General features: G+C 39.2%; 3 protein-coding genes and 2 long non-coding RNA genes across 9 annotated transcripts in view; 2 read left to right on the forward strand and 3 right to left on the reverse strand.

Moving 5' to 3' along the window:
- eng (endoglin) overlaps positions 1-3,347 on the reverse strand; it is a 42,768-nt gene extending 39,421 nt beyond the window's left edge. Inside the window, exons 1-2 of one of the 2 annotated variants that reach the window (XM_034897081.1) lie at positions 3,239-3,347; positions 2,045-2,257 (exon numbers count right to left, since the gene is read on the reverse strand). In XM_034897081.1, the coding sequence (XP_034752972.1) occupies positions 2,045-2,102 (58 nt within the window). In that variant the 5' untranslated portion in view covers positions 2,103-2,257; positions 3,239-3,347. Of the gene's footprint in view, positions 1-2,044; positions 2,258-2,525; positions 2,548-3,238 lie in introns of those variants that run through there. The other variant, XM_034897082.1, reaches the window with a different exon arrangement.
- Positions 1-18,349, forward strand: LOC117959802. Its single transcript, XR_004660000.1, has 3 exons — positions 1-16; positions 593-595; positions 18,291-18,349. It is a non-coding gene; the product is annotated as an uncharacterized LOC117959802 (long non-coding RNA).
- Positions 3,814-15,422, forward strand: LOC117959805. Its single transcript, XR_004660003.1, has 3 exons — positions 3,814-3,828; positions 5,789-5,798; positions 15,322-15,422. It is a non-coding gene; the product is annotated as an uncharacterized LOC117959805 (long non-coding RNA).
- Positions 8,093-13,577, reverse strand: ak1 (adenylate kinase 1). Of its 2 annotated transcripts, XM_034897085.1 has the most exons (7): positions 13,412-13,577; positions 10,004-10,041; positions 9,251-9,286; positions 8,981-9,144; positions 8,542-8,658; positions 8,262-8,453; positions 8,093-8,182 (listed from the first exon to the last, which is right to left on the reverse strand). In XM_034897085.1, the coding sequence occupies exons 2-7, from the start codon at positions 10,008-10,010 to the stop codon at positions 8,117-8,119; spliced, it is 582 nt and encodes a 193-aa protein (XP_034752976.1). In that variant the 5' UTR covers positions 10,011-10,041; positions 13,412-13,577; the 3' UTR covers positions 8,093-8,116. The 2 variants fall into 2 exon arrangements, with proteins under 2 accessions (XP_034752976.1, XP_034752974.1); XM_034897083.1 differs by lacking the exons at positions 10,004-10,041; positions 13,412-13,577 and adding an exon at positions 9,384-9,468.
- gpsm1b (G protein signaling modulator 1b) overlaps positions 16,664-27,186 on the reverse strand; it is a 23,272-nt gene continuing 12,749 nt past the window's right edge. For 2 of the 3 annotated variants that reach the window (XM_034897080.1, XM_034897078.1), the window contains exons 6-14: positions 26,112-26,227; positions 25,656-25,811; positions 25,456-25,564; positions 25,232-25,346; positions 23,456-23,526; positions 23,178-23,348; positions 17,653-17,815; positions 17,358-17,563; positions 16,664-17,167 (exon numbers count right to left, since the gene is read on the reverse strand). In XM_034897080.1, the coding sequence (XP_034752971.1) occupies positions 16,967-17,167; positions 17,358-17,563; positions 17,653-17,815; positions 23,178-23,348; positions 23,456-23,526; positions 25,232-25,346; positions 25,456-25,564; positions 25,656-25,811; positions 26,112-26,227 (1,308 nt within the window). In that variant the 3' untranslated portion in view covers positions 16,664-16,966. The remainder of the gene's footprint in view (positions 17,168-17,357; positions 17,564-17,652; positions 17,816-23,177; positions 23,349-23,455; positions 23,527-25,231; positions 25,347-25,455; positions 25,565-25,655; positions 25,812-26,111; positions 26,228-27,186) is intronic. The other variant, XM_034897079.1, reaches the window with a different exon arrangement.

The raw sequence follows: 27,186 nt of genomic DNA on the forward strand, positions 1-27,186 counted from the left end.
TTTGATTTACTATGGAGTATACTCTTGGCCTTAGTGAGTCACACCTCATGTTTGTGCTTCATCTGATCAACAACAACAGAGTGCTAAGCCCAGGAGACAATGTCAGAGAAAATGACAAATTAATATGACAAAACTGGACTATATAATGAAAAACAAACAATGCCTGAGATAGAGGAACTTGTACGTGTCACACCGATGTTTTAATTATCTTCAACATTCAGTGCACAGGGTCAGAGTACCCTGTGCACTGAGAACAGTGTTGAAGCTCCCTCTGGGTCTACTAATGATGCTGTAGCCCAAAAAAAAAAAGTTAGAGAAGGAAAGACGAAAAGGCTTAGAACCTCTTGCAAGAAAGAAATAAAACAATAGCAAATTTAGGACTCTGTCACACAGGCAATTAAGGCTGAGCTAAACCGCTCCTTGCAGATTCCTCCAGCAGACAGTGAGAATCATCCCCTGCGGTGGAAGTTACATGAGGTCACCTCTCCATAGGTCTGCCAGTTGGCCAAAAAATACTTCTGTATCCCTGCCACCAGCACCCATACCGAGAGGGTGTTTAGCACTTGTGACAATGTTGTGATTTGTCAGACAGTAGGTCAGCTGTGAAGGCAGATTCAGCAAACAGGCTTGTTTTTCCTGGCACATAATCTTAGCAGTGATGTACTGCATGCTTGCCATGGCCAATTTGCCTTATTTAAAAAGCAAGTTGAACATGCCAAATTAATATTCTGGTGCAGCTTTATGACACAGAGTGTGCAGAAGGTTGTTTGGCACTCAAGTACATCATTGAAAAATGAATGCGGATGAATTGACTGATAAAACTATGTTACATAACAGCAGGACACATTATGCTTTATTTGTAGGTATTTAGAGTGTGAGGAAAATTGTATTATATCAGCTATTAAAAGGCTGCTTGTAACACAGGGTTTATATAGTTTTTACCAAATTGTAACTTGTGGTACTCTCAGATAGTGGTGCAGTTCATCTAAAACTATAAAGTGTAACTTTAATAAGAATGAAAAGATTAAAACCAAAATATTTAAAACTATATATATTTTTACTGAAAAAAAATGTTTAACTAAAGTTGTCTTACATTATAGAATTTGGATTTTTAGATTTTTAAATTAGGTCAGTGGATTTGGAAAATTATATTAAAGACATTTCCACAAGAATTAATAATGATCAACAACAAAAATTCTCTTACTTATTAATTATTTAGTTGTTTTATTATTGAAATTCATGATGTCTGGCCACGTAATCTGTAGTCAGTAATCTGGCCCCAAGGCTGACTGATTACTGCAGGGAAGTGAGACCCAAATACCCCGAAGCAGCAATGCAGAGCACTGGTAAGAGTGTGAGGCTGGATAATGGCCTGAGGGAACAGGGAAGGTTTCAGATCCCTCTGCCACCTTGTAGGGATTACATGTTTGAATTTGATATTGGCAGCCACAGGCAACCAGAGGAGGGAGTGCTAGAGGGAGCCAACAAATCTATAAAAGTGCCCTACATGATTGCTTATTTCCTGGACTGTCCTTGAATGAAATATTCTTATCAGTGAAATCTCAAGAAATACCCAAACAAATGAATCCCAAAATGACTCAATACCATTTTGAGTTGTACAGGTTTTGAATTTAGCTCTTGTTTCATCGCATTGATCTTGATCAAACTATTGCATACTGTATAATCTCTGAGTTGTTGTAAGGATAAATCATCATTCAAGCCAAAAAAAAAACTATTTTTCACATACTGCAACGTCTCCACTGACTGGTTGTTTCATCCTGACTAGCATGCAAGAAAAAACACCAGAGCAAATACTACTTTTCAGAACGAAATTATGTCAGAGCACAGGACAGGACGAGATTAATATCTACCTTTGAACTTCAGGTTGACAGAAACGTGCTAAGGAGGCTCAAAAGCCACTAAATCCATTGACATATGGACTACTGTTTAAGGTTTTACCCTTTTCAATAAAGCATGTTTCAGCATGAAACCCAGTCACATAAGATCTAAATGCTGAAGTGTGAATATCAGCTGGTCCACTTACCAGAGGCTGCAACAGTAATGCACAGAAGAAGGGCAAAGCACGCCGCCTGACCCTCCATCTCCTTTAGGTTTTTGTTTGAGTTTGTGTTGGTGGAAGCTGAGAAGGGGGGGGTCTGGGATGTGAAGAGGCAGAGGTTGAAGTGTCCTTGTCTAGCGGAAGAGCAGGAATGACTGTGGTAGCGGTAGCAGGTGCAGACAATTCCAGTCTTTGAAGCTTGAAAGGTCAGGAAAGAAAAACATTGGGAATCAATGAGGAGATGTGATTGTTGATAAGGATCTGCCAATCTCCTGCACTCTCATACAATGGTAAAACAAAAAGGTAGCGTATCAGATCTATCTCCTGTTATCCAAGACCGAGTCATTGAAAAGGTTACATGCACGTGGTCATAAGTATCGATGATTGAACATAAATATTAACTATAAGCCATTTGATTATATTCCAACATCATCTTTGAGAAAGGGCATTGGTCATTTCTACTCACAACCTATTCAACACTGACAGTGGATGCAATGTTGATTAAATGCCTTAAATTCCTTCAGTAGGATGACAGGATTTTCCTCTTGAGACAATCCCATAATATTTCTGGCCGCCTTCCTGTTGCACAATGAGGGTCTGAACCCAAGGGTTATCTAGTGGTCACTAACTTTTGATCGACTGTTTCAGGAAGCACTATGGCTTCGCTTTCTTTAAATAATATCACAATGCCGAGATCAGATAAGAAGGAGTCTGCTCTTGTTATATGATTCATATAGAGGGAAAGGAAGAACCTGTGTAAACTGTTTACGCACTTCCAAAGGAAAACAGTCACGTTAGTTCCCTGCACTTCTTACGGCAAGAGAAAAAAAAGGTCTTTAACTCGCAAGATAATTAAAAGTGTACTTTACAAATAAATAAAATAAGCTTGGGGAAACACAAGTAAGTAACTCCACTAATAACTAGTGATGGAATTAATGAGGCAAAATGGTGATGTGAAAAGTAGATCCCTTCCATACTTCACAACGTTAATATTTAGCCCTCTCTACCCTTATTTTAACTTAGCATCGGCTAATCATTTTAAAACAGACATAACATGGACTGCTCGAGGTTATAGAAGAACATGGCTAAATTGACTTCCAAATCTCTAGGCTGTCAAGGAAATCAAAAAGACCACATCCCTGCGAAAGTGAAAACAAAGTTATGAATCACAAAACTTACTTTTTATGTAGTATGGTTTTCTTTCGAAGTAACCTCAACTTTATAATCCACAGGCGATGATGCGTCGCATTCAGCGATGCAACAATGTCAGGACTTTCCAAACTTTTGTGTTCTGCCTGGGCGGTGCACATTTACTTTTGTACCCCCGCCCACCGGATTTTTTCTTTTCTTTTCCAAGCAAGTGCTGCCCCTATCATAACGTTGTCTTGTCTGGCCAACACAGACTCGAGGGCTGTGCAATTAATCGAAAATGTATCGTGATTAAGATTTCGGCTCCCAATAATCGCAAAAATAGAATCGAGAATCGGGATAAACAATTATTTAGCTCATTGCGTTTTGCAAGTATAAACTCCTGTTTTCTCTTGTGTTCTGAAGGAAAGTTTAAAAGAGGAAAAGTGTTAAAGGCAAACTTCACAGTTGCTATGTGTTTTTTTAAACTTTTGATTTACTAAACTTCCACTGTTTTTAAGTTCATTATCTTTCCAGAAGTCGTCGTTCTAATTGATAGGGATTTCAATATTGATCAAAATAACCGTGATTATGTTTTTTTCCATAATCGAGCGGCCCTAACAGTGTCTATTAAAATAAAAGTAAATCTCAGCTCAGTAATTGTATCGTGATTTTATAGCACATCATTTCAAGTTATATTTATTAATAGGTCCTTTTACTCTTTAGCTACAGACTTTTTGTTAAATATGGTAGGGAAGTCTTTTACCATAATTTGTCTGTGACAGCTTTACGTTACAGGAAACGTTACCTCCAGGTCTCACGGTTAAGAGACTGTATGTACTTAGCTCACAGAAAGTAGCTTAGGCCTATGTGTTGTGAAGTAACAGCCCTTCACTGGAAACATTTTTGGTAATGTTTCATATCATATTTTGTATCAATTGGCACATTAAAACAAGTATTTTGGACTTTCTTATTGCTTACCAATTAATTTATCCTCATGAAACTTCACTTTCCGTCTTTTGGAGGAACAGCATATATCTCCACTACCCCACCACTAGTACTTTGTGAGAAATAGACTGGAACAAAGAGTAGACATAACATCCTTTCTGTACTGAACAGACTCAGAGGAGTCATCACCCCGTCAAATCAACTCTCCACACAAAGTCTATTGGCTGAACAGAGAACTAGCAGAAAATGAAGAGAAAAAAAATACAATTCAGCAAAGCTACCAAATTACAAAACTGCTGTAGCAAACAACAACTCTGTCGATCTCTCTCTGTTTACCCCCCTCTCTGTTTTGGCTCCACATGCGTGTCATGTGTTGTACTTTTTAACAGCAACAGGAGAGCAGAACCAACTTCTCTGTCCTCTTCCATTCTCTCTTTAGTACGAAAAGTCAGTCAAGTTCATTTCAGTTAAATTTGTTTCTAATTCTGATGTTGGAAAAGTGTTACGGTTAGAAGGGAAGCGTGTCTCCTTTCCTATTTATGGAGTATGGGACTCAGGAACAAACTGTACATGCACACCAGGAACAAAGAGCAGTAGCAGGATAAAACAAAAAAACTACTTGTTACAGACGAGTGCAGGTTACACATATGATTAATACAAAACTTGAAGGTAAGGCCTCTAAAGTTTTGTGAAATGTTCTCACAACAAGTGTCATGGCTCTGATTTGAGCTCTTTATTAGATTCATCAACCAGAACTGGTGTGACCTGAAAAACAAATCAATATTTCTTAGTTTTAGAGTTTTAAAATGTCTCCAGCCTCGGTAAATGAAACATTATTGATACTCAATTTAATGAAGCAGTAAACAGTGTTAAGTCTTAGCTAATAATTCACATGTACACGATACAGTAATATAAAAATGAAGTATCCGCTTCAATAATTTTTAATTGGGCTTAATGTGCACTTGAACGCCAGGCCTAATCCATTTAATTCATGACTACAGATCACAAGTGCTTAATGAGTAATTGGACTAATTGACATGTTAGAGTGCTAAAAGCCCAGAGTGCATTTACAACAGTTACCTTGTTCCTTCAGGCAGCACAAACAATGCAATGCACATGGGATACTACACTTCAAGTAGAGACACTTTGATTATAGCCTACTTGTAGTCTTTGTTACTCAAATAATTGTAGTCCTCTAGTAGTTAATATGACTTGGATTTAGTACTTTATCACATCCGAGGCTGGCTAAAGGACACTTCTACAGTAGCACTCTACTTCAATGGCTTTCCTTTTTATTGGAGCCTACCCCACACTCTCCACCCCCACCACCGAGTAGTGTTTCAATAACAGGAAACAATCGGCCATCATCTTTCATCACAGGTTGACGTTGGTTCCCGCACGGTGCCACTGGGTCTCTGTGGTGCCAGCCAGCCAGCCAGCCAGCCAGCCAGCCAGCCCTCTGCAGTCTACAGCAGAGGAGAGAGAGAGAATAAAGTGTATCCGCCAGCTTACTCCAGTTTACTTTCCTTATTGCTCTCCAAGGGGGGGATCTGACGCATTCACTTGCAGCGGTAATATACAAGACTGATTTTAGATGAGCCAAAGCCTGTCAGCCTTACAAAGTCACTTAATGCACATCTACAATTCCAAAAGGCAGCTAATTGTCAGGACCTTCAATACATAAACATCCAATTCGTAAAAACATATCTCAATTTTAAATGTTACTTGCATGTAAGCACAATTAGGATTCAGTTAAGTTAATGGTCCTGGTTAATTTTACATTGGAGCCACAAAGCTGCATGCAATTGTGTGTGAAATTCTAAAAAGGAATAATTTTCTCAGCAAGCTAGCCATATTTAAAGCTGTGAATGTTCCCATATTAATCCTGGATTTTTAACTCAGTAATAGGTCAGATTATTCTTGTGAGATACAGAATGGCTAGATTAAATTTGTTCTGGCAGCCTTTCTTACTTCTCATTATCAACAGTTATTTCTGGGCTACAAGCTTTTATACTTTGGACACCCACCTAGCAGCAGAAACCAAAGAATCATGTATGCATTATGTATCAGTACAGTATGTCTTTTTTTAGCTGCCACGCAGTTTGGTTTAATTATTACCAACTGGAAAATTACCATTCTTTCCCAAGTAGGTGATACCAAACTGGTATGTAATATTCAAGGCTGATTGCACGTTGCTATCCTTGTAATTATGTCAGACTCTGCAGGTACAGACAATTATATAAAATGAACGCTACTTTTAGATTCATCTTATCTGCCTTGGTGATTGCCTCACAACTATCTACATGTGATGAATGAACACATGTTGATTTATTTTGGTCATCCTATCATTTAGCTATCTACTGATCAATTATCCCTTTACAAAAGGTTAATGTATTGATCCTCTACTGTTTTTGAAAGATGCAACATATATGTATCTTGCTGTTCCTTTATTGCAAGGCCTTTGCATTTCTATTATGTTTGATTTGATCGTGCAGCCTGGATGAATAGATTGTCTTAGAAGGAATTGCATACCAATTAAAAATGTCTACCTATCATCATATGGGGGTTTAAGTAAATGATCACTGCTCAAATGTTCTGTACTTGGCAGTTCCATGGGTTGTCTTCAAACTTATGTCATAACAGGTTAGGTTGTGATCCCTGAACTGCAGGACTGTAGCTAAGTCTGTGCATGCACGCACATGCGTACACACGCGCACACACACACACACACACACACACACACACACACACACAGGATCACAGTTTCCTCTCTACCCCACATTCAAACGTTGTTGTCTCTTGGCTGTACGTGATAAATAACACTGCTGTCCCCTTTCTTCCCCTGTATTTTGTACCTTTATTAGGTAAGGGCAGCATTCCTAGCATTCAAGCAGCATCCTCGATGGTTTTATAGAAGTGCTCACAGACGCCTTCTCTTGATTGACTTTCCGATGGACACATCCTGTCCCCCTTCAGAAGCTGTTTTCCTCTTCCTCATCCCCATAGCGCAGTCATGATCAGAGCTCTCCTTGGAGGGTAGTCCGGATACCTGTTGCGGTGTTTGCTTGGCCAGCTGGAAGTGTGTGAACGTGTGTGTGAGTGTGAGGAAGGTGAGAGATAAAGGAAGACTTGTTGGTCGTCATGGGCTCAAAGGAAAAGCTGTAATAACATTAGTGAACTGCAGCTTTAGCAGCGTGCCCTGTATCCTGTTGTGTCTACATGTTCCAGCACCTTGACAATGTTGTCTGAATACAAGTGTTTTCAACCATGATGCATTGTCGAAGTCCCTTGTTGTATCATGTCCAGGATTACTCATAATATCAATCTGTGCACAGTTAATTATTTTTCTGTATACTTTAATGTTCTTTTCTTTTTTTACATATATCACTTTATAGATACCCATGTTACATGTGTACCTCTTGATGAAAAACATTTGTGTTCTTTATATATAGTTGTAAAATAATGTATGAAGGCCATGGTGGTTGAAAAAAGTTTAAAAGTGCTTTGAATGTTCACGTTTACAGAGTTTCACCAGTTTGTCCACAGTGGGTGATCTCTGCTATTGTTCACTGGCACAATCATAAAGGAATTTTCCAATGAACTCTACATAGGAGGGTTGACGCAGGAAATAAGATTGTGCAAAGTGTCCCAGAGATGGTTAACACCTCCTGTACAGTTCCTTTTGTGATATCACTGGAAAAAGTTCACATACATGTTCAGCACAGAATGGAAGCAAGTCTCCTATCAAGAAACAAATGGATTTTCAGATGCTGCTTTTAGCAGATTCATGGGTATGAGCTTAAAACATGAAGATTTCTATTGCTGAAGTAGGAGTACAGTTAAGGCATCTTAGATCCTTAACGGTAGGAAGGGTATTATTTCTGTTGTTGTCCATGTATTGATGAAATTAATACTAATGGAAAAAAAATAATAATAAAGTAAAAATAAAAAACTAGACACAGTTTATCTAGTCATGTTTTACTACAGTGCATCAATAGCCTTGGAAACTTGGCTGAAGACCTCATCCACGGGCAGCTCAGAGTCAACCTAGGACAAATATAAAATACACGTTAGATTTTAAACACAGTTCACACTTTGGTTTAAATGTTTACTATGTCATACATACCTTCCTGACAATGCCCCGGCTCTCGTAAAAGGCAATGACTGGCTCAGTTGCTTTGTAATACAAGTCCAGGCGCTTCTTGATGGTCTCCTCATTGTCATCAGAACGTCCGCTGGTCTCACCGCGCTTTAAAAGCCTCTTGACCATGGTTTCTCCTTTTGCATCAACGTACAGCAACAGGCAGGGTTTGCCGATCTGGGATCAAAGACAGTTTGCTAAGTTGTTTTTAATGTGTTGCTTTGCGGGGATGAATTATAGCCCAACACCTCATGCCCTTTCCTACCTTTTTCTCAAACTCCTCGCCCTGCTTCACCTCACGGGGGTAGCCATCAATAAGGAAGCCCTTGGAGACATCAGCCTTGGCGATCATGGCATCCTTAATCATGTCTAAGACTGTGTCCTGAAAGCAGACCAGATATTATGATCAACCTTGACCATGATTTGGCTCTTCTGATAGAAAATACACTCAGTTGCTAGTTTATTACACTGACAGATTTTGTCCTCGCCATAAATATCAATGAGGGTGGGCTAAATAATAAAAGCACCTCTCTGTATAATGCAACAGAGTTCAACAGCACCACAAACCAAACCCTCAAAAATGATCAAGTTGAATTACTCGTACCACCTTTATAAAACAGTTTCAACAAAAAAGTGAACATTAAAAACTCCATAAAATGTAGAATTTGTTGCAGGACTGTTGTATTAGATTATTAGTCTCTTACCAGGGGTACAAGCTCTCCCTTTTGCATGATGGCCTGGAGCTGTTTGCCCCTCTCAGAGCCAGAAGACACCTCAGCACGGAGCAGATCCCCAGATGACAGGTGGGTGTAGCCATACTTTGCAACTATCTTCTCACACTGGGTGCCCTTTCCAGAGCCAGGCCCACCTAGAAAAGAGAGACAAAAAGCATCAGTATAGCACGAAGGAGATAGCTTTTGTTTTTAGCTATATTAAAATGTGTTGTTCTGCAAAATGACACAATGTGTACTCACCAACAACAAAGATGATCTTGGCATCTTTAATTTTGTCTGAAATGAGCATGTAGAAAAGATCTCATGAGTCCATGCATGTTATTTGGCAATGCTTTCTTCTTTAAATTCACATGTAGAGATTTTTGAAACAAACCATCTCGACAGTCCACTGTGTGGGTAATGTCGACAGTGTGATCAGCAGAGCACGTATTTCCCATTTATCTAGTTGCAGGGCACAGTGTCGCCTGGTCCACTAGTTAGTTTTGACTGTGCTTGGTTTGGTGTAGTTTTGTGCTATTACTCAAACAGTGTTGCTATGGCAACTGTTGTCACCTGACAATGTTATTTAACCTGATACAACTTATCACAGGAAGGAAAATTCTGAGTTATAAATCTAATAAAAGAGCAAAACAGTGAAAAGAAACCACATTTGGACTTTTTCTTAATGACACGGTATGACCATGGGTGCAATTACTGTATGTCATAAGATGATTGCACAATTATACAATGTTGTGCTATTAATTAAATGCAATATCATAAAAATCTCTTTGAAGGACTACTATATCTGTATAGTATTTCTTCTGTATAGTATTTCCTTTATCAGTGTTGCAACATGTAAATTGTAAAGGAAATAATAACATCCACTGTATTCTCAAGAACCACCGTTAGAGGGCAGTAGAGTCTAAGAAAAGACATCAAGTCTGCCCCTGCTTTATTTAACTCCACACATCATTAGTCGTCATCAATCAATCTTTGACAGGGCATGTTATTTACCTGCCATTGCGTGGCGTTAGATGAGTGTTTTCCTTCAGCTAAATGACAGAAAAGGACAGAAAAGTAAATAAGTTGACAACAGCACATACTTTGAAATAAATACACACTGAGTGAAAAGTGACATTTTGTTGATCATATTTTTATCATTTGATAGTTTATCAAATCATCTTTGGACACTCAAAACAAATTGCTTCCCATTGTAAATCCCAAAACGTAGCCCCAACATAGTCATACAATCATTGCCGCAAAAGCATGTGCTTTCTGTGTTATAACTGTTTTATCTTTTCAGAGAATCAGTATTGCTGTGCATTCTTTATTTTTTACTGTGAATATTTTGTAATACTATAACACCAACCCAAAAACCCGAATTAGATCGGCCCATCTGAGCTTTCATTTTCTCAAAGGCAGAGCAGGATACCCAGGGCTCGGTTTACACCCGTCGCCGTTTCTAGCCACTGGGGGACCATAGGCAGGCTGTGGCAACGCATATTGATGTTAAAAAAAACTCATAAAGTGGAATATTCATGCCATGGGACCTTTAGAGACAGATGAATGAGGAAGGAGACTGCTGGCATGAGTAATACCTTCAACTAGCTGCTTTTGTGTGTCATGTGCCCTGTGTTGAGTGAATTTGCTTTAAATAACTTTTTTAACAGGTGTTGCCTGTGCCAAAATAACCACCTAGCTTTGGATCGGCTTTGACTCAGCGTCAATAAAATTCAGTTCTCAATTGCATGTACTTTTAAATCAATTTGATATCTCCAATAAAACTATTTCCGTCAATGTTAGGAATTCATTTGGAGTAAGAATGCCATCTTAAGTTATCTGTAAATGTGTAGAATTGATATCATATTCTGTTTATAACTACTATTTCATTACAGTGATATTCACCTCTTCATCCAAAGGAAAATGGACATACTGTATATTTTGGATGTAGTAGAGTGGTCCCACTCACCAGGTCTGACAATGAACCCATCAAAACATTGACACTTACAGATACTTAGAGATAGGGATTAACGACCAGCTGAAGTTGGATGTATGTGCCACGGTAAAGGTCAGAAAACTGCAACAGTGAACGTTCTTTTTAAGGAAATTGTCCAGTTTTAATGTGGATTGTTATGTTTTGCAATGGTTTTACAAAGCTGTCCTACAGAACATCCTGTGCTTTGGCCTGATTTGCGTGTTTTTAAACATGTGAAACCTAAACCATGATGGGTTGCAGAAAAGTATACATGAAGAGCATGGTGAGCAGCGTCAGTGTGACCAGATGTCAGCTGCTCAGTTGTGTAAGGACCTCAGTCAGAGTGAGGCTTAATGCATCCTTAATGATCCTGCTCACCCTCTGGATAACAGCTTTCAACTAAGCTGTTAGGGAAAAGGAAGGATTCTGCAAAGGAAACTAAAAAAGGCTATAGTAGATTTAGGTTTTTGTTCAGCAATTAGACTGTTTAGTGAGAGCGACAGTATAAAAACAATGGATCCGGTGGTATTTTGGTCATATATCTATTTAGTATATATGTTTGTTAATGGATTGTAGTGCTCTCGGACATTCACATTCATCACGTAGCCCACTGCATATCATGTTACTTATGAGTGTGTGGCATCATATTCAATAGTGAGGGCACTTGCTTGTGTGTTTGTGTTTGTGTGTGTGTGTGTGTGTTTCATTTCATGTTTCAGTGTAACTAGCTGACAAATGGGGGTGGGGGAGTTAAATTATACTTGGTCCAAATAACAGATTTTCTTCTTTTCCAGAGTTAACATGTGTTTCCTGGTTAACCATTAAGATATATTTTAGCAGAGTGCACGCCTTAGCTGTAAATGCTACCAGCTTGTTCTCTGATTCCCACATGCAACACTCCTCAGCACTGGTGGTGCTGCGACTCAGGTGTCCAGAATTATGTCAGTGGCCTTTAGCCCTGTGTAAATGTCACTTGGAGGCTGGTATCTGAGTCAGCACAGATCTCATTTGGTAATCCCTCTCTGTCCTATTAAGGTACCATCTTATGGGTCCCCTACTTCTTTGGCACGCCAGACGTGTTCTGGATCTATTATGGTGCAAACAACAGTACACGGTTCTCAGTGTGGGAGTTCCTTCCGGTACTGCAGGGTATTGTGGATCAAAAACCTACCACGCAGTGAAACATGTCATGGCTTTGCTGTATTGTGAGTGTTTCAATACATTTCCAAACAGAGGCTGCATCAGTACTGGAGATAGATGTAGCAAGATGTTCGAACTGTACTTTATCATATGTGGACGAAGCCCTGTGAATGAACTGTAGTATTGGATTCAGATTGTTTCCCTTAACATTTATGAATCTTTAACTGCGTTAATAATGTAATACCTTGTGACTGAGTGCGCTGTTTAAATGTGTTTAAAGAGTGTATATGTGGAGACAATTTAACATGTGATTTGTGTTATTCTGTGCTTGATACAAAATATAGAGAAACTGGACTCACCCCAAACCCCACCCCAATGTGAGTCACCTTTCCCACCCTCACGTCTTAGTACTCTTTCTTAACATTCAGTCCTGCTAAAAAAAGACTCAGCTGTTAAGGGATAGCATGTCAACCATTCCCAAAGAGCACACAGGGACGAAGCTTTCACTGACTCCCCTGGAGTGAATACAAAGTACTGAGCACATGATCTGTTAGCACATTCTCTCTGTGTATTGTTGGTTACTAAGGCACTCTGCAAATTAATTAAGTGTACTGCTCCTTTAAGGGAGTACAGGGGACCCTTTGACGTCAGTGCAGTGGGAGATGTTCCATGTTTGTGAAAGGATGGAGCGAGATCATTTCTGTGTTGGCTGAAGCTGTTGTGGACGTATTTGTGTTCCAAATTGCACACGTTGATTTACTTTAATGTGTGCCATCCACTCACAAGGATCAATAGTACTAAGCCCCTAATCAGTTGTTAATGACTGCTACTGGGGCTTGAAGCGTGGCAGTGGAATTAAAAGGCTAGAGCAGCTTGCATTAAAATGACCTTAACATTGGTGCATGTGGAGGATACTGTTATTAGAGTGAAAGCAAATCACGTGCAATACAATGTCTGAAGGAATAAAATAAGATTAAATGATAGTTATGCATATTTGTTTAGCAAAACAATTATGTCATGCATTGAGTTGCACTGCTGTCAATGTCACAGAAGAGCTACGTGCCTTTGCACTATGACAATGTCAAACATTTTTGTGTGACTAACCAAAGAGTCTCGAGAAACCAGATGAGAGTTTGCCATTACAGTCTGTTATTCTCACTCTCCATCCCATCAAACAGCCGAGCCCACTCTTCCTACCCACACTCTCTCTCTCTAGCTCTATGTATTCATCACTCGCTCTAACAATGTCAGATCCTCTCCCTGTCATTTCATGCTTCCTCTATGGAGCCTTTGTCCTCTGTACTGACCTCTCTTTGGCGCTGTGGCTCTAGATCCCAGTGCAAGGGGCTGCTTTCCCTGGATCCCCGTGTGTGTGTGTCTGCACAGTTCCTACTGCACGGCAGCCCTCCCTTCCCCTTGTTATGCCTTTTTATAGCTCAGCTGAGCCTGTCCAGCCTGCGGTGCATTCTGGGTAAGAGAGGGGGGAAGCACAGACATGAAAGGGAGGGAAAGAAAGGATGATGGACAGGAAAAGGCATGGGTGAACTTAAAGGGAGAGGAAGGGAGGAATGTGGCAGAATGCACCACTGTAAGCCCCTTGGGTCGTTTTGTGCAACATTATTCTAAACTTGAAATGTTGTGCTTTACTTGTCAGGGCCCAGCAGAATATTGGAGACTGGAAATAAACTGTCATGGCATGGATGTAGTTGTCATAATCATATGATAGTGGGAATTATTGACAGTAATAAAACTGGAATTTAAAATGTATTAATATCACGAGAGAAATTCAGATAAATTAGACATGACCAGCATGTACTTGGTTCATGATCTAATGTAAGGCACTGTACAATTGTATACAATACTATAAATACTAGTAAAATGTCAATTTGACAATAAAAAAGCTGAATTAATGTCTTTGTTTACATTACTACTGACTCTCGGTGATGCAACCAAACTGGCAGTAATCCAACACTTATGTTTAGCCCTTTGAGCTTTGTTCCACCAAGGATTAGAACTTGGGAAATCGAATGCTTACAATGTAGCAAATGTGCTAGTTTTCTGTGCTATAGAGGTCAGTGTTACTCATGTAATTTTCATAAGCAGAGAGGAATTGATGTGTGCAAACCTAACAAAACTCACTCATTATGTCACTAAAATTAAATAAAAGAAGAGGCCAAATAAACAGCTGAAACATTTTATTAAAAGCATGAGGGGACATATTCATGTCCTCAAAAGAAACATAAATACAAAATATATTTATATGTACAAATTATGGCGAAGACAAATAGAAGCGTACCAGGTGCTTTCTAAAAATGTAAATTCAGAAAACAAATACAGAAAAAAGAAATATTATTGTTAAATCCCAATGTGTTGATTATCAAAAACAGATGCATCAAACATAACCACTATGAACTTACATGATCCACTCTGGCTCAGAAATTAATATATCCAAGCTCCATGAGCTTTAAGGTACAAAAATGAGGTATGCACTACTTTTGAATAGAAAGCCAGCCCATAGGTAAGGTCAAATATGTCTCGTACAGTACCATTATTCAGATTCTTTGTACAGCAAAAGGTTTTCAAACGCTTCGCTGCAGTTTGTCTCTCTTACTGATTTTGGACCTTTCATGGCAAAAAATGGATAGAAATTAGGAGTGAACTAAAATGATACAATATAACCTTTATGAAATGTTTTGCAAAAAGCTCCCCATTTATGGTTTGAGTTACTAAAACTAAAGGAAAGATCTCACAATCATCATATTGTATCACAAAATATTAATATTATAACGTTGTCCTACAGATATTCAAGAATAGAGAGTGCCTTTTATCCCCAACCCATTGTAGTCTGAATATCCCAATGGTAATACCAGGTTTTGACCACAGGGGGTCAGCACACCAAAAGCACAAAATGCAATTTGTGCTTTGGTGATGGTATTAAATTCTTTAAAATATGACACATCCATCTTATCCGTCTGCTTATATTTCTATGTTAAATAATAATAATAATAATAATAATAATAATAATAATAATAATAATAATAATGGCAGAAAGCAGTAGTCTGTTATCAGATGTTCAGATCATTATGGGCAGCAGAAATCCTTACTTTTAAAGCTAAAAGTAATAACATGTCATTGGAGCTCCAATTATCACACATCTCTAATCTTTAAACTATAAAAAGCAGTGGTCACTTCTTATGTCTTAGCAGTGTATAAAAAGTCATATTATTTGCCGAGTAACCTTGATTACTGCATACTGTGTAAGGAGATGCATTTTTATAAACGCAGAAATGCAAATAAATAACATTTATGTGGAAAGTCGTATTATAGTCCGTCAGTTTAAATAAAACATATTACTTTGTCTAAGTCAGAAAAAAAATGAATGGTGATCAATCAGTGGAAAGTTTACACTGACCGAAGCAGTGTGTTTAACACTGGATGATGGTTCTTAATACTGTTACTGCACAAATAATACCAGGTCTCCATGAGCGGTGTCAACCACAACAAATCAAATGAAAAAAGCAGCATTTATCAGAGTACAAATGAACGGTTAAATTTTGTTTAAATTTGAACTTGTTTGATAAAGACAATTGGTGTGTGTGCATATATACGTACACATGTATATATCATTCATGTCTTTTTAAAACTGATCAGTGCAAATCTGTGTCTCTGTTATTGTTTTGTGAACTTTGTTCCCATCATTAAATCTTTGATTCCCCATACACCGTTAAAAACACTAGAAGTAGCATGAGGGTCTGAGAAGTGGGGGCCTTAAACCTGCATTCTATCTAGTTTCCATCAGGGGGCGACTCCACTGGTTGCAAGAATAAGTCCCATTGCATAAAAGTCTTTGAGAAAATGACCCTACTTCTCACTTGATTTATTACGTCAATAATCATTTCCATAATTAATTTATGGCCTCAGTCACAACTTTCCCCTTGTTCAATACAGAATGACATTCCTTTAGTAAATTATGGTCCCATTTATTTTAAAATAGATAATAAAGCAGGGCATGCTTTAAGGCATGGCTAAAAACGGATCTGTCAATCAGGACACAGGTGTACATTAAAATATACGTGGACTAGTTTTGGTTGATGTCCACATTTTCGTTTTAAATTTTGAATCTCTCAATGTGTGTTTTCACGTCATAGAATTACAAAGTCCCAAGAGGCCTGCTGACCTGCTGGTAAACGTCTGCCGGATGACTCGCTTCAGAAGGATTGAAAACCGTCAACTCTCCCTTTGTAATGTTTAGTTTAGCGCAGCACCATTGCAAGAAGAGACAACACAGGCTTGGTCGCATCATCCTCCCATGTCTGGTTTTAAAAAAAACAAGATGGCAACAGTCAAATTGCCAAACTCGGGACTTAAAAACGGTACTCCACAAACCAATGGGTGATGTCACTGTTACTAAGTCCATTATTTTTACAGTCTATGCGATTGCAACAACTCATGCTGTACATCTCCACATTAATTGTCCATATTGAACTGTATGCCCATCATGTGCTTCTACTGAACACATCTGACACCAAGGAATACAATCTGGAGTCTGGAAAAAAATGTTGATTAAGGCATTATTGAGGACTGATTTCCTATTTGTTTCATGTTGCCCTAAACATATTGTCTTCTTCTCCACACCGCCGAGCTTAAATTCTGTTGTCCCATTATATTATCACACATTTAGAACAAAGTACATTGAGCAACATTTGACAGGGCACCACCTATTGCACATGGGATTTGTCTTGTTATTAAAAACTTGTTAGTTCACTCTTCAGTGCCGTCTTTAAATGTTGGCTCATCCCTAATTCCTTTCTGTTGCTTTTATTTTCTTTGACATTAGATTATGCAGCATTATTCACCGAGTCCTAGCTGGAAAAACCACCAGGTGGCTCTGGATCAGGGGACGGAGGGTCGTCCTGGTCGTCTGAGGGCAGATGGACACGCTGCTCGTCCATACGCTTGGCCTGTACCCGCTGTATCAGACTGAAGAAGTCTTCATCAGGCACTGTGGGAGCGTGGGGGCCTGCTTCTGGTGGGGAGCACCGCTGATCATCAATCCTAGAGGACTACAGACAGGAAGATTTAAACATTTAGAGTGTAAAAGCAAATGTTACATATTTGTAAAGAGAAACAGATTTATTAGGGCAACTCGTTTATTCCCTATACAACAATACCCACTTTCTATAAGACTAACGATTAAGAATCAAAAACGATTAAAACCCTTCAGTTCTTGTCATAGGTGAATTGGGGCCTTACCTGGCACTTGATAAGCATGTTGAAGAAGTCATCACTAGGTTCTTGATGTTCTCCCTCACCCACTAGGTGTCCCAGATTGTTTTGGGTAATCCTCAGGCCTGGAAGGTTACCAACATTAACCCGCTGGTCATCGAGACGGCGGCTCTGGGAGCTAGCAATCAAATCAAACAGCTCCTCAGTCTGGGGAGAAGTGGTAATTGCAGGATCTAGGACATGAGATAAAAGCTATTAAAAAGGAGCACAGGTGTCCTTAAAATAGGACAGGACAGTGACGCGAACACTGGTCTCAACCAACCTATCAACTCGTTCAGGGATGGCACGGAGTTCGCAGCACCTTCTCCGTTGTCTCCATTCTGTGGATCATCAAGATGGCAGCGCTGGTCATCCATGCGGCTGCTTTGAAACTTGCTAAGGAGGTCGAAAAAGCAGTCTTCATCGGAGGGGTCACGGCCCAGCTTCTGAGAAAGATAATGTGGTTCACTACGTTTTACGTAGACTACCTGATTAAGATGAGCTGTTCTGAGATCCAAGAAACATGATCTACAGATAATGAAACTCAGTGACATTATGCCTTGCAAGAGGCATAGGATTTAAGAAGTGACCAGCTTGCAGAAGAGAAAAATAATCTGATTAACTCACATGGGAAAACCTTCCTGGTGAAACTACCTTGGCCTGGATACTGAAGGGTGTAAAAGATCATAAAATGTCATGTAAAAATGAACAACCCATTTGTATTTAAGTAAAATTAGCCATATAGTGGTATCCTCTAAAAGCAGTTGGAAATATCAAAAGATACTGCTGTAGCCACCATATTACATAGAGCATGTTAATTAGTTATAACTTTAATGTGACAGTATAATACTGTGGTTATGGTATATGCATGCTAAGCTAACCCTCAGCAATGTCTCTTGTTTCCAGCCTATCTAGGACAAGTGGGCTGTACAATTAACACACATAGGTTAATCACAATGGATTATGTATTATTCCCCCCCCCCCTTGCTGATTACTATGTGTGTGCATGTCATTGACAAATATGTTAAGATTATGCTGCAAGATGTTTTTTTTAAACTACATTTCAGTTCCCTGTTATGGTCTAACAGTATTATAACAAGCAATATTAAAAATATACAGTTTATTCCCATTTAATCCAGTTAATACCCATATATTCCCAATAATTCTCATGGAAAGTTTCCCACTTTGAAACTTCCCAAAATTCTGCAACCCTACTCTTTACTGGATTTTGCTATTTTTTTGGTTTATTTAGTTTCTTGACCTATTAAGGGATTAGTTATTTTAAAAGTTTTTCACACATTAGCAGTAGACTTAAACACCAACTGTATTTTGTTTCAGATTCAGCTGGTAGATGAGCACATAGATCTAATCAATGACCAGTCGAAAAATAATGAAGTCCCTGACTGACTGAATGTATTAACGTGTTACATGCTCGCGGCTAGTCAGCCTCTGACAGTGCTGCTTCCATTGTGTCTTTTAAGAGAGGTGCTCTCTCACATGATGCTCCCTCTCACAGTCTAGCTAATATGTTTAAGCTTTGCAACTGAAGTAGAGAACATATGCATGAAAAAAAAGGTTTTAACTACAGATACTCCAGCAAAGCAGATGTGGAATTTATTATGTTTAAAAAGCGCTACTGAAATATCCTGGTAATCAGAATGCAATGTTTTGATACTGAATGAGAACTAATCTACTAGACAGCAGCAATAAAAAAGAAAATTATGTTGAGCCAAATTAAAAAATTAAACTGCTGGCCTACTTAGAAATGATCTGAGAACATATGAAACTGCAGACAAAGTAATTTAAACTATTAGATCAAGTAAAAACAATATAATAATTAAAAACATTGCATTGCAAAATCTGCATTCTTAACAAAATAATTAACTACAGTAGAAGTACTAAATTAGGCTAAATTCCTCCATCTTCTCCCAATTACAAGGCTTCTACTTGGAAATGCCTGGGGTTAGTACAGAGAAAGGGGTTTACTAAGAAATCTGGATAACCCTTCAGGATATAAAAAAAAAAGAAAAACTCAAATCTGAAACATGGGCTGTTGCAAAAGACTTGTTCTGACTTTTACTTAGTAAATCTGAAAATCTCAAACAGATCTCTCAAAGCTATTCAAATTTCTTACATATCATTTGAGATATGTAAGACATAAAGTGGTTGTTATTGAAAGACAAAACAATCATGCTACACTATGCGGGTCAGTTCACAGTGACAGTGACATATTGTTTTGCAATGAATGATGTGTCTTTCCTAAACTGAGCTAAACATTAATTAACTAAACTAACGATGGATTTGGACTCATCACACTCATACGCTGACAAGACATTCTTACTTCAGTAAAAGTGTACAACAGTCACTACATTGCAAAATAAATTTGTGATGAAAAAACATCAACTAAATGTCCAAAAGCAGGTTAATGGGAAACGAGGTAAAAGTAAGCATAACAGATTAAAAACAGTGTCCCCATTAGAAAAGCTTTTGACTATCCTTTTCTCCCCACATTAACAAACTACCCCAACTAACATTCTCAATTACAAGTATTCCAATGTACCACGGAGCCAGAATAAGATATGACACTCTGAACACCAGCTAGTGGATGGTGCGGAGAGAGTGCCAAGGCACATTGTATTTCATTGCTGTGGTACTTTGTACTAATATGCATATGACAATAAACTTGAACTCAACTGGATGAAGTTAAAATGACTTTGCCTTACAACAAGATGCAAAGTAGGTCAGCATCAGCAGACACCGGATTTCCCTCAGTTTGAATCTAGGATTTCTTTCTCTTTTACTGCAACTTCTGTATTGGAAAATCTAACTATGCCTTTTACTAATTTATTTTAAAAAACAGTTCTCCACTTACACTACATTAACTCCCTGAAAAGGGGAGTGAGATATCTATACATAGAGTAGAAACAAACAAATACATACACAACCACCTGTATCAATAATCTAAAAGGAAAAAAAAAGAGTTAATAACCTCTGGTATCCTTTGCACAATGTTGTTATTCAAGCTGGAAAACATAAATTAAAAATCTTACCAACAGCACTTTGTCTTTGTCCTCTATCTGTACCTCTCTCTCATATCTCTCTTAGCTCTCTTTCCCTCTCGCTCTGTCCAGATGCCTGGTTCACACCTCCTTCTCCCCTACTTTCATCCACCGCTTTACTCTCCTCCCCTGCTGTGCTCGACTCCCTCCCTCTAATTTCCTCTCCTCTTGCATCCCTCTACTACAGCCTTCTTTTAATCTCTATCATCCACTCTCTGTCTCCCTCTCTTTTTCTCTCTGTCTCACTCTCTCACTCTCTGTGGCTGTACTGCTAGCCATTTGTCCCGTTCGCCCACTGTGGGAAAACAACTCATTATGGGAAGCAGGGGGTTGCCCCTTTAGGGAGGGTAGCAGCTCTGTGATCAAGGTCCCATTATCAGCAGAGGGGGAGATCTGGGAGGAGGGGAGAAAGGGGGTGGAAAGACGGGTGCATGGGTACAGTCATGAGTAAATTCCATGCCAACAGTGGCAGCCAGCAGAGATTAACTAATCAACTACCCTCAAATGAGAGGAACCAATGTCAAAATTCAAGTCTTAAAAACTGTATGTTATATAATACATTCATAACCAAGGATATTTTCTGACATGCACTAAGATAAGAATATTCAATGGGTTTGTTATTTAACTGCTCTCTACACTCTAATCAGCTGTGACTTAAAGACATTTCTTTCCTCTGTCCTTGGCCCCAAGGTCTCTGTGTAGCTCTCCTCGCTCCCTTTTATTGTCTAATTAATCAAGTAGGCCAAAAGGACAAAACAAGAGAGAAAGGAACATGTGATGGTGACGGTGATGAGGATATGAGAGAGAGAGAGAGAGAGAGAGAGAGAGAGAGAGAGAGAGAGAGAGAGAGAGAGAGAGAGAGAGAGAGAGAGAGAGCGCGCAATGCAGGGAAATGAAGTTGTGCGTTAAAGAGAGGGGAGATAGTGTGTGAATGGAGGTAAATAAAAGACAAAAGCAGTTCTTCCTACATAATATCAGCACTGTGCTTTCTTATATGTTCATATTTTAATTCATTACAGATGAAGAATAAAGGAAAATGAAATGAAACCTAAAACACAATCCTCAATTGTCCGTTTGCTTACCCGCTCACACGCTCCTCCGAACAGAAGTTGTCCAATCGTAAATTTTTCCTTATCATATTTAAAAAGTCTTCATCACTTCACTTTATTTTCATGTCTTCTACATGGATCCTCAACTGGCGAGGATGCTGGCTTTTTGCTTGGGGCTTGTGGCTTTAGCCTTAGGTTATTAAGCATTATGTTACGCATGTTGCCATCCACTGCTTATTTAAGATCATTTTTAAAACAAATCATCTGGGGCATTTCAACCAACTTGCTTAATCAGCCTAATAAGATAGGTAGCTACAGTTGATAAAAACTACTAGCGACTGTCAAAAAATCTCACAAAAATTAACCATTGTTGGCTAGAAATAAATTGCTTGCTTTTGTCTTCCTCTGTCTGAAATAGAGATCCATTGTTTCAAACATTTGCGTTGTAAACTGCACATGTTCAGTAGTGTGCTAAAACACAAACAGTCATTACCCTGGACATTTTTTATGAATACATGTGAGCATGCATCAGCTAATCTATGAGAGCAAAGAACCTAAAGAAGATTTAATTTCTTACTTTAAAATGTGTCTTTGCTCTACTGACAACAAATGGGGACATTGTTGACCAATTTGTTTGTAGGTTGTTGTAATGGGACAGGATTTGGTGCGCTATTTATTGTATAACTGCCTCAGATCAGATGGAGCTCTTTTTGCACGTTACAAAGCGCGAGGTGCACCACACTGTTTTTCTTTTAAGCCTACAGTTTAGAAAAACAGCACCTTGCTGTGTCATTTTTGTTTTTGTTGCTGGGCAACTACCGCAAAAGGCTTTCAATTTATCCGATTAGAAAACAGGAACAGATGATGTTCTGCACTTTTCTACTCTGAGTTTAGGTTTTTTGAACTCGAATGTTCAGGACTCTTCTGCAAAAATACAAGGCCCATAGAGTGTAAAAACGCTCCTTGAATACAAATACAAAAAGCCGCCTAGGCTGCTAAAAAGCTTTCTGTCTGGTCGGGGCCTAAAGAAATCACAAATTCTAGCCTTAGGAGAGAGTGGTCCAAGTTCACAGACTCCCAGCTGGTTTTAAAAGATTGGCAGATTTAAAAAAGGGTATGCTTGAATGTCATCGGGATTACCAACATTTAGCGTTCTTGTCCCTGGTAATAATCTATCATTATGCAGCTTAATCATTTTCTAGCATGTCAGCTTGCTGATTACAAACATTAGCATTGTCACAGAAACAGGGCATGATTAGGAGATGTGGGGGCAAAGAATGTTAGGGATTCAACAGCTGCAAAGCACCAAATTCATTAAGAATGTAGTTCACAGCAAATGGAGCACTGTTGGTATTTAAGGAGAATACACCTTTTACACTGTATCTGACTTCTAACATAATACTGTATAACCTCATGGGAAATTAAGGGAAATGTTCCCAATTTAATCTCTCTCATTTTCTCTTTAAAGCAGAAGCCCTGTAGAGACATTTTGGACGAAGGATGAACACATAAGAAGGGTAAAAGTAGTTAGGTAAATTCAGCAGTCAGCATTTGAGGTCTCCTCCATGCTTTCTAGGAGAAAAATTCTAATTATTCTTTCTCAGATGGGCTCCCAGTGATTGAATTAAAAGGTGGGCATATCTTAGATTTATGGTATACTTGGGTCAAAGCAAAAAGCTAATAAGAAAACAGGTACTCACTGGCACTGGAGGCGGGACTTGCACAGTGATGTCATCAGTGTCTACAGGAGAGTCCAACCATGGCCTTTCATCTGATGACTGGCTGTCAGGATAGCCTTTTCTTTTGCCGGGCTGTGACAGCTGACTTTTGGATCCCCTGGGTATACTTTCCAAGTCTTGGTTCTCACCATTCTGCAAGTAAAAGAACACGTTGTTAAAAGGGAAGATGTGTGTGGGCCACATTTACATGCACATTCCTCTCTGGAGTGTTGTACTGAACAGTGAGAGAGATAAATCACCTTATCTGAAGAGTACTTCCACAATTCAACGCTGTCCATGCTGTTTCTCTTGGTGAATTTGGGTCTTGCTCCTACAGAAAAAAAAGAAGGAAATAAACATAACTACATCACTTTTTCCATAATAATAAAATAACTGTAAATTCTCACAGTTTAGGAGTTAAGTCTAAAATTAAGTCAAGCATGCAAGGCGCTCTGTCTTTTCTCGTTTCAGCATTGGTCACATGATGTTCGTGTGGATTTGAGGTGAAGCCAGACAACCAAACACTCTGAATAGGAGTCTGTTTGCCAGCTCTGCACCGAAGACGGAAATATAGGACATGGTTGGGAATTTCTGCCTGGAGGAGGGTTCATGAAAGCAAACATCCCACAAAAGCCAGGCTGGCTGTACAGAAAAGAATAGTACAGTGTTTCAGGCTTTATTGTATAAGTTTGAAATTCTCCAAATAATGTGAGTTGATGGGAATCGATGATATTAATAAAAATTAATGATACATTTTATGATTTAAGATAATGTTGACAATAGACTTCAACATCCACCTGAGACTGGGGGTAAAGTCAAGAATTTTCATCTTACCCCAAAAATGGGGTAACCTTTAGCCTTAATCCAGACCTAAAACAAACAGTGTCGGTCTGTTATGTAAATGTGCTACAGCGCTTTTCCAGTCTTAACAACTGCTCAAAGTGCTTTTACATCTACAGGGAACATTCACCATTCACACACATTCATACACTGTGGCCGGGGCTGCCGTACAAGGTGGCACCTGCTCATCAGATAAACTTTCACACACATTCACACTCCGATGCGCAGCACCGGGGGCAACTCGGGGTTCAGTGTCTTGCCCAAGGACACTTCGACAATGACTGCAGGGGCGGGGATCGAAACACCAACCTTCCGATTGGCAGGCAACTGCTCTACCACTGAGCCACAGCCGCCCCTGTCTGTCTCTAAGTTGGTTTTACATTTAAATGGTCACCTTGTATACACATACAGTATTTCAGTTCGCTTGTTATTGTTGTCAAACATAGGAATTAAAAGAGCAAAATCTAAAAGCTACTTAAAAGAAGATTTAAAGTTAGTTTGCAGGGGATTTATAAATGTCAGTTGTAATGACCCCTCATTAATGTTATAACATTCCTCCGGGCTCATTGGCACATTAATTTTCTTCTGATTTCTGTGAGATTGGAGAGCAAGTTCAGCGCCAGACAGCATCTCCTAACCACAGTGTGCAAACGGACAGGTCTTGGTTTCACACACACACACACACACTTTATGGAAGAATAAATCATGAAGAGAGATACAAACAATGTCATTACAGTATTCAATTTACAGTAATCCTAAAGTCAGTAGACCTTTGAAACTAGCTTATAGTATTATGTACAAAGTAAAATATTATTTTATAAGAATGGTACAATGGTATTGCATACTGTATGTTTCCCAGGGGAAATTGTAAGCTTTTGCTTGTGTTTTAAATGATGCTCAAAAATCAAATTCTTCACAATATGAAATAAAAGCCATCCTGTGTGAGTGCGAGTGTGAAATACACATTTGGGTTTTCCTGTTCAGAGTTAAATGGAGGAAAATCGATATAACTCTCATGTCTGTCCATTAATTATGAAGCTGCTAGCTTAGTTAAGCATAAAAACTGGAATCAGGGGGGAAAACCCTGCTTGGATGTGTTTGAAGGTTACAATATCTGCCTACCAGCACCCCCTAAAACTCACCAATTAATACATTGTATCTCCTATAAAAAGTTAAGACATAAGTTGTAGCGTCACCTTGCATCTCAAACTCTGAACTGGAGGGTGAAAGGTCGCTCTCATTGACCCCCAGAGCATCCATCAGCTGCTCCACATTCATTCTGGCTGTCAGTTCCCCATTTCTGTCTCCAATCTGAGGGGAAAATTGAACCAGGACAAACCAGAGCCAGATGAGTCAGATAAGGCAGAATGAAAGAAGCCTCAACTTTCCCAAAGGTGCCTTTTCTTTCTCAATGTCTCACTTCTTTAGAGATATCCAGGTGCTTTCGGGCATAGTGGAAAGCTTGTTTGTGGTTCCCTAAAGACACGTATGCATTTCCCAGACTCCAGCAGGCACGGCCCTCTCCAACTCTAATGAAACATGAAGATACAGACAAATGTTAAACACTGTTTCTGCGCTTGGACATGTCCGTGCATATGCATTAGATATTGCTCATCCTACCTATCAGTAAGCTCCTGGGCTATGTAGAGATGTTTCAGGTGGTAGTCTATGGCCCTCTCATACTGCTGCAAAAGAGTGTAAGTGTTTCCAAGGCTATAACAGGCCTGCGCCTCCATCACCTGGTCCCTCAGCTGCCTGGAAAGCTGCAAAGTTTTCCTATAGAAAAAGACATAACGTGAAGATAAAGTGAATGAAGAAAACATTGAAGACAGTAATACAGAGGTGAGAAGGTTGACATACAGTATGAATCAGAGAGTCTGGGATGTGAAAGAGAAAAGGAAAAGGAAAATAAATCCTTTCAGCACTCTTTTTGGTATATTAAGAATACTCGTGTCATGCATCAAAATGTTTTCTTTTGTCATATTCAATTTTTACTTCAGTCACATTTTCACTCTTTCTAGAAATTTGGTCACTTCATCTTTCCTCCACTAGACGTCAGACTACCTCTTTCCTCACCTGTAGTATTCAGTGGCTGTGTTGAACTGGCCCAAGAATATCAGGGCATTGCCTAGGTTACTGTAGGCTCGCCGTTCTGCTGCTTTGTCCCCAAATTCTTTGGCTATGGATAATCGCTGTGAAAGACAGAGCAGCAAGGTCAAGTCAAACCAAATTTGCACAATATTTTAAACCTGCCTCTAAGCAGCTACATCGCATAAAATATAAACTCTCATGTCATTTCACCCTATTTTACAAGCAGAGACAGTTACATAAGTTCAAGTGGCAAGCTCTGTTGGGCCACATGATTCCATGAAAAGATGGGCTGCTGCAGCAGTGGTGCATCGAATCAACTCCTCTCATTCCCTTTAAAGGTAATGTGCTCACCTCCATGGCACAATGATAGATTTTGTAATGGGGAAAGGAGGAGAGGAAGGCTTCTCCCACGGGGAGACAATTGGTTTACAATGGAGAGTGTCAGAAAACATGGGAAGAAGAGCTTGAAGCCATGCTTGCAAGTTATTCACCAAGAAACCAATTCCGTCCACTTTTTTTTCCCATTTGAACGCCATCCATCTCTGTACACTGTGTGTTGGTACAGAATGAGGGGGATGGTGAGTCACTGAAAAACTCACCAAGGTTTTATTTACTCACAAAAAAAGCTCTCTTCTACTCTGCTATTTGTATTAAATTAGACTGTAACAGCTACCATACAATGACAGAAGTAAGCCCCCCCCTTCAGACTTAAACTGGCTGTGCATTGGGGAGTCTTGCTATTTTGCATGTACGATTTTAGTCATCCTGTGCAAGGCACACAGGTAAGATCTTTTTATTGTATTTATTTATTAAACAAGAAGCAAATGTATATAGCCTGCTTCTTCGCTGATATGAACAGCAGTGTACTCTGACTGCACCTATTAGCTAAAAAATCACGCAAACATATTTGATCACAACACAACAGTAAATCCAAGATTTTGGTAACCACTTGTTAGCTTCTGGGCTGCAGAAGACAGAAGCGCACACCAAAGGCTCAACAGGATGAAAGCCACGGTTTTAAAATTTATCGTGTGGCACTGTGGCTTTAGGGAGGACACTT

This window comes from Etheostoma cragini, chromosome 16 (genome assembly GCF_013103735.1).
Source record: "Etheostoma cragini isolate CJK2018 chromosome 16, CSU_Ecrag_1.0, whole genome shotgun sequence".
Lineage (NCBI taxonomy): Eukaryota > Metazoa > Chordata > Actinopteri > Perciformes > Percidae > Etheostoma > Etheostoma cragini.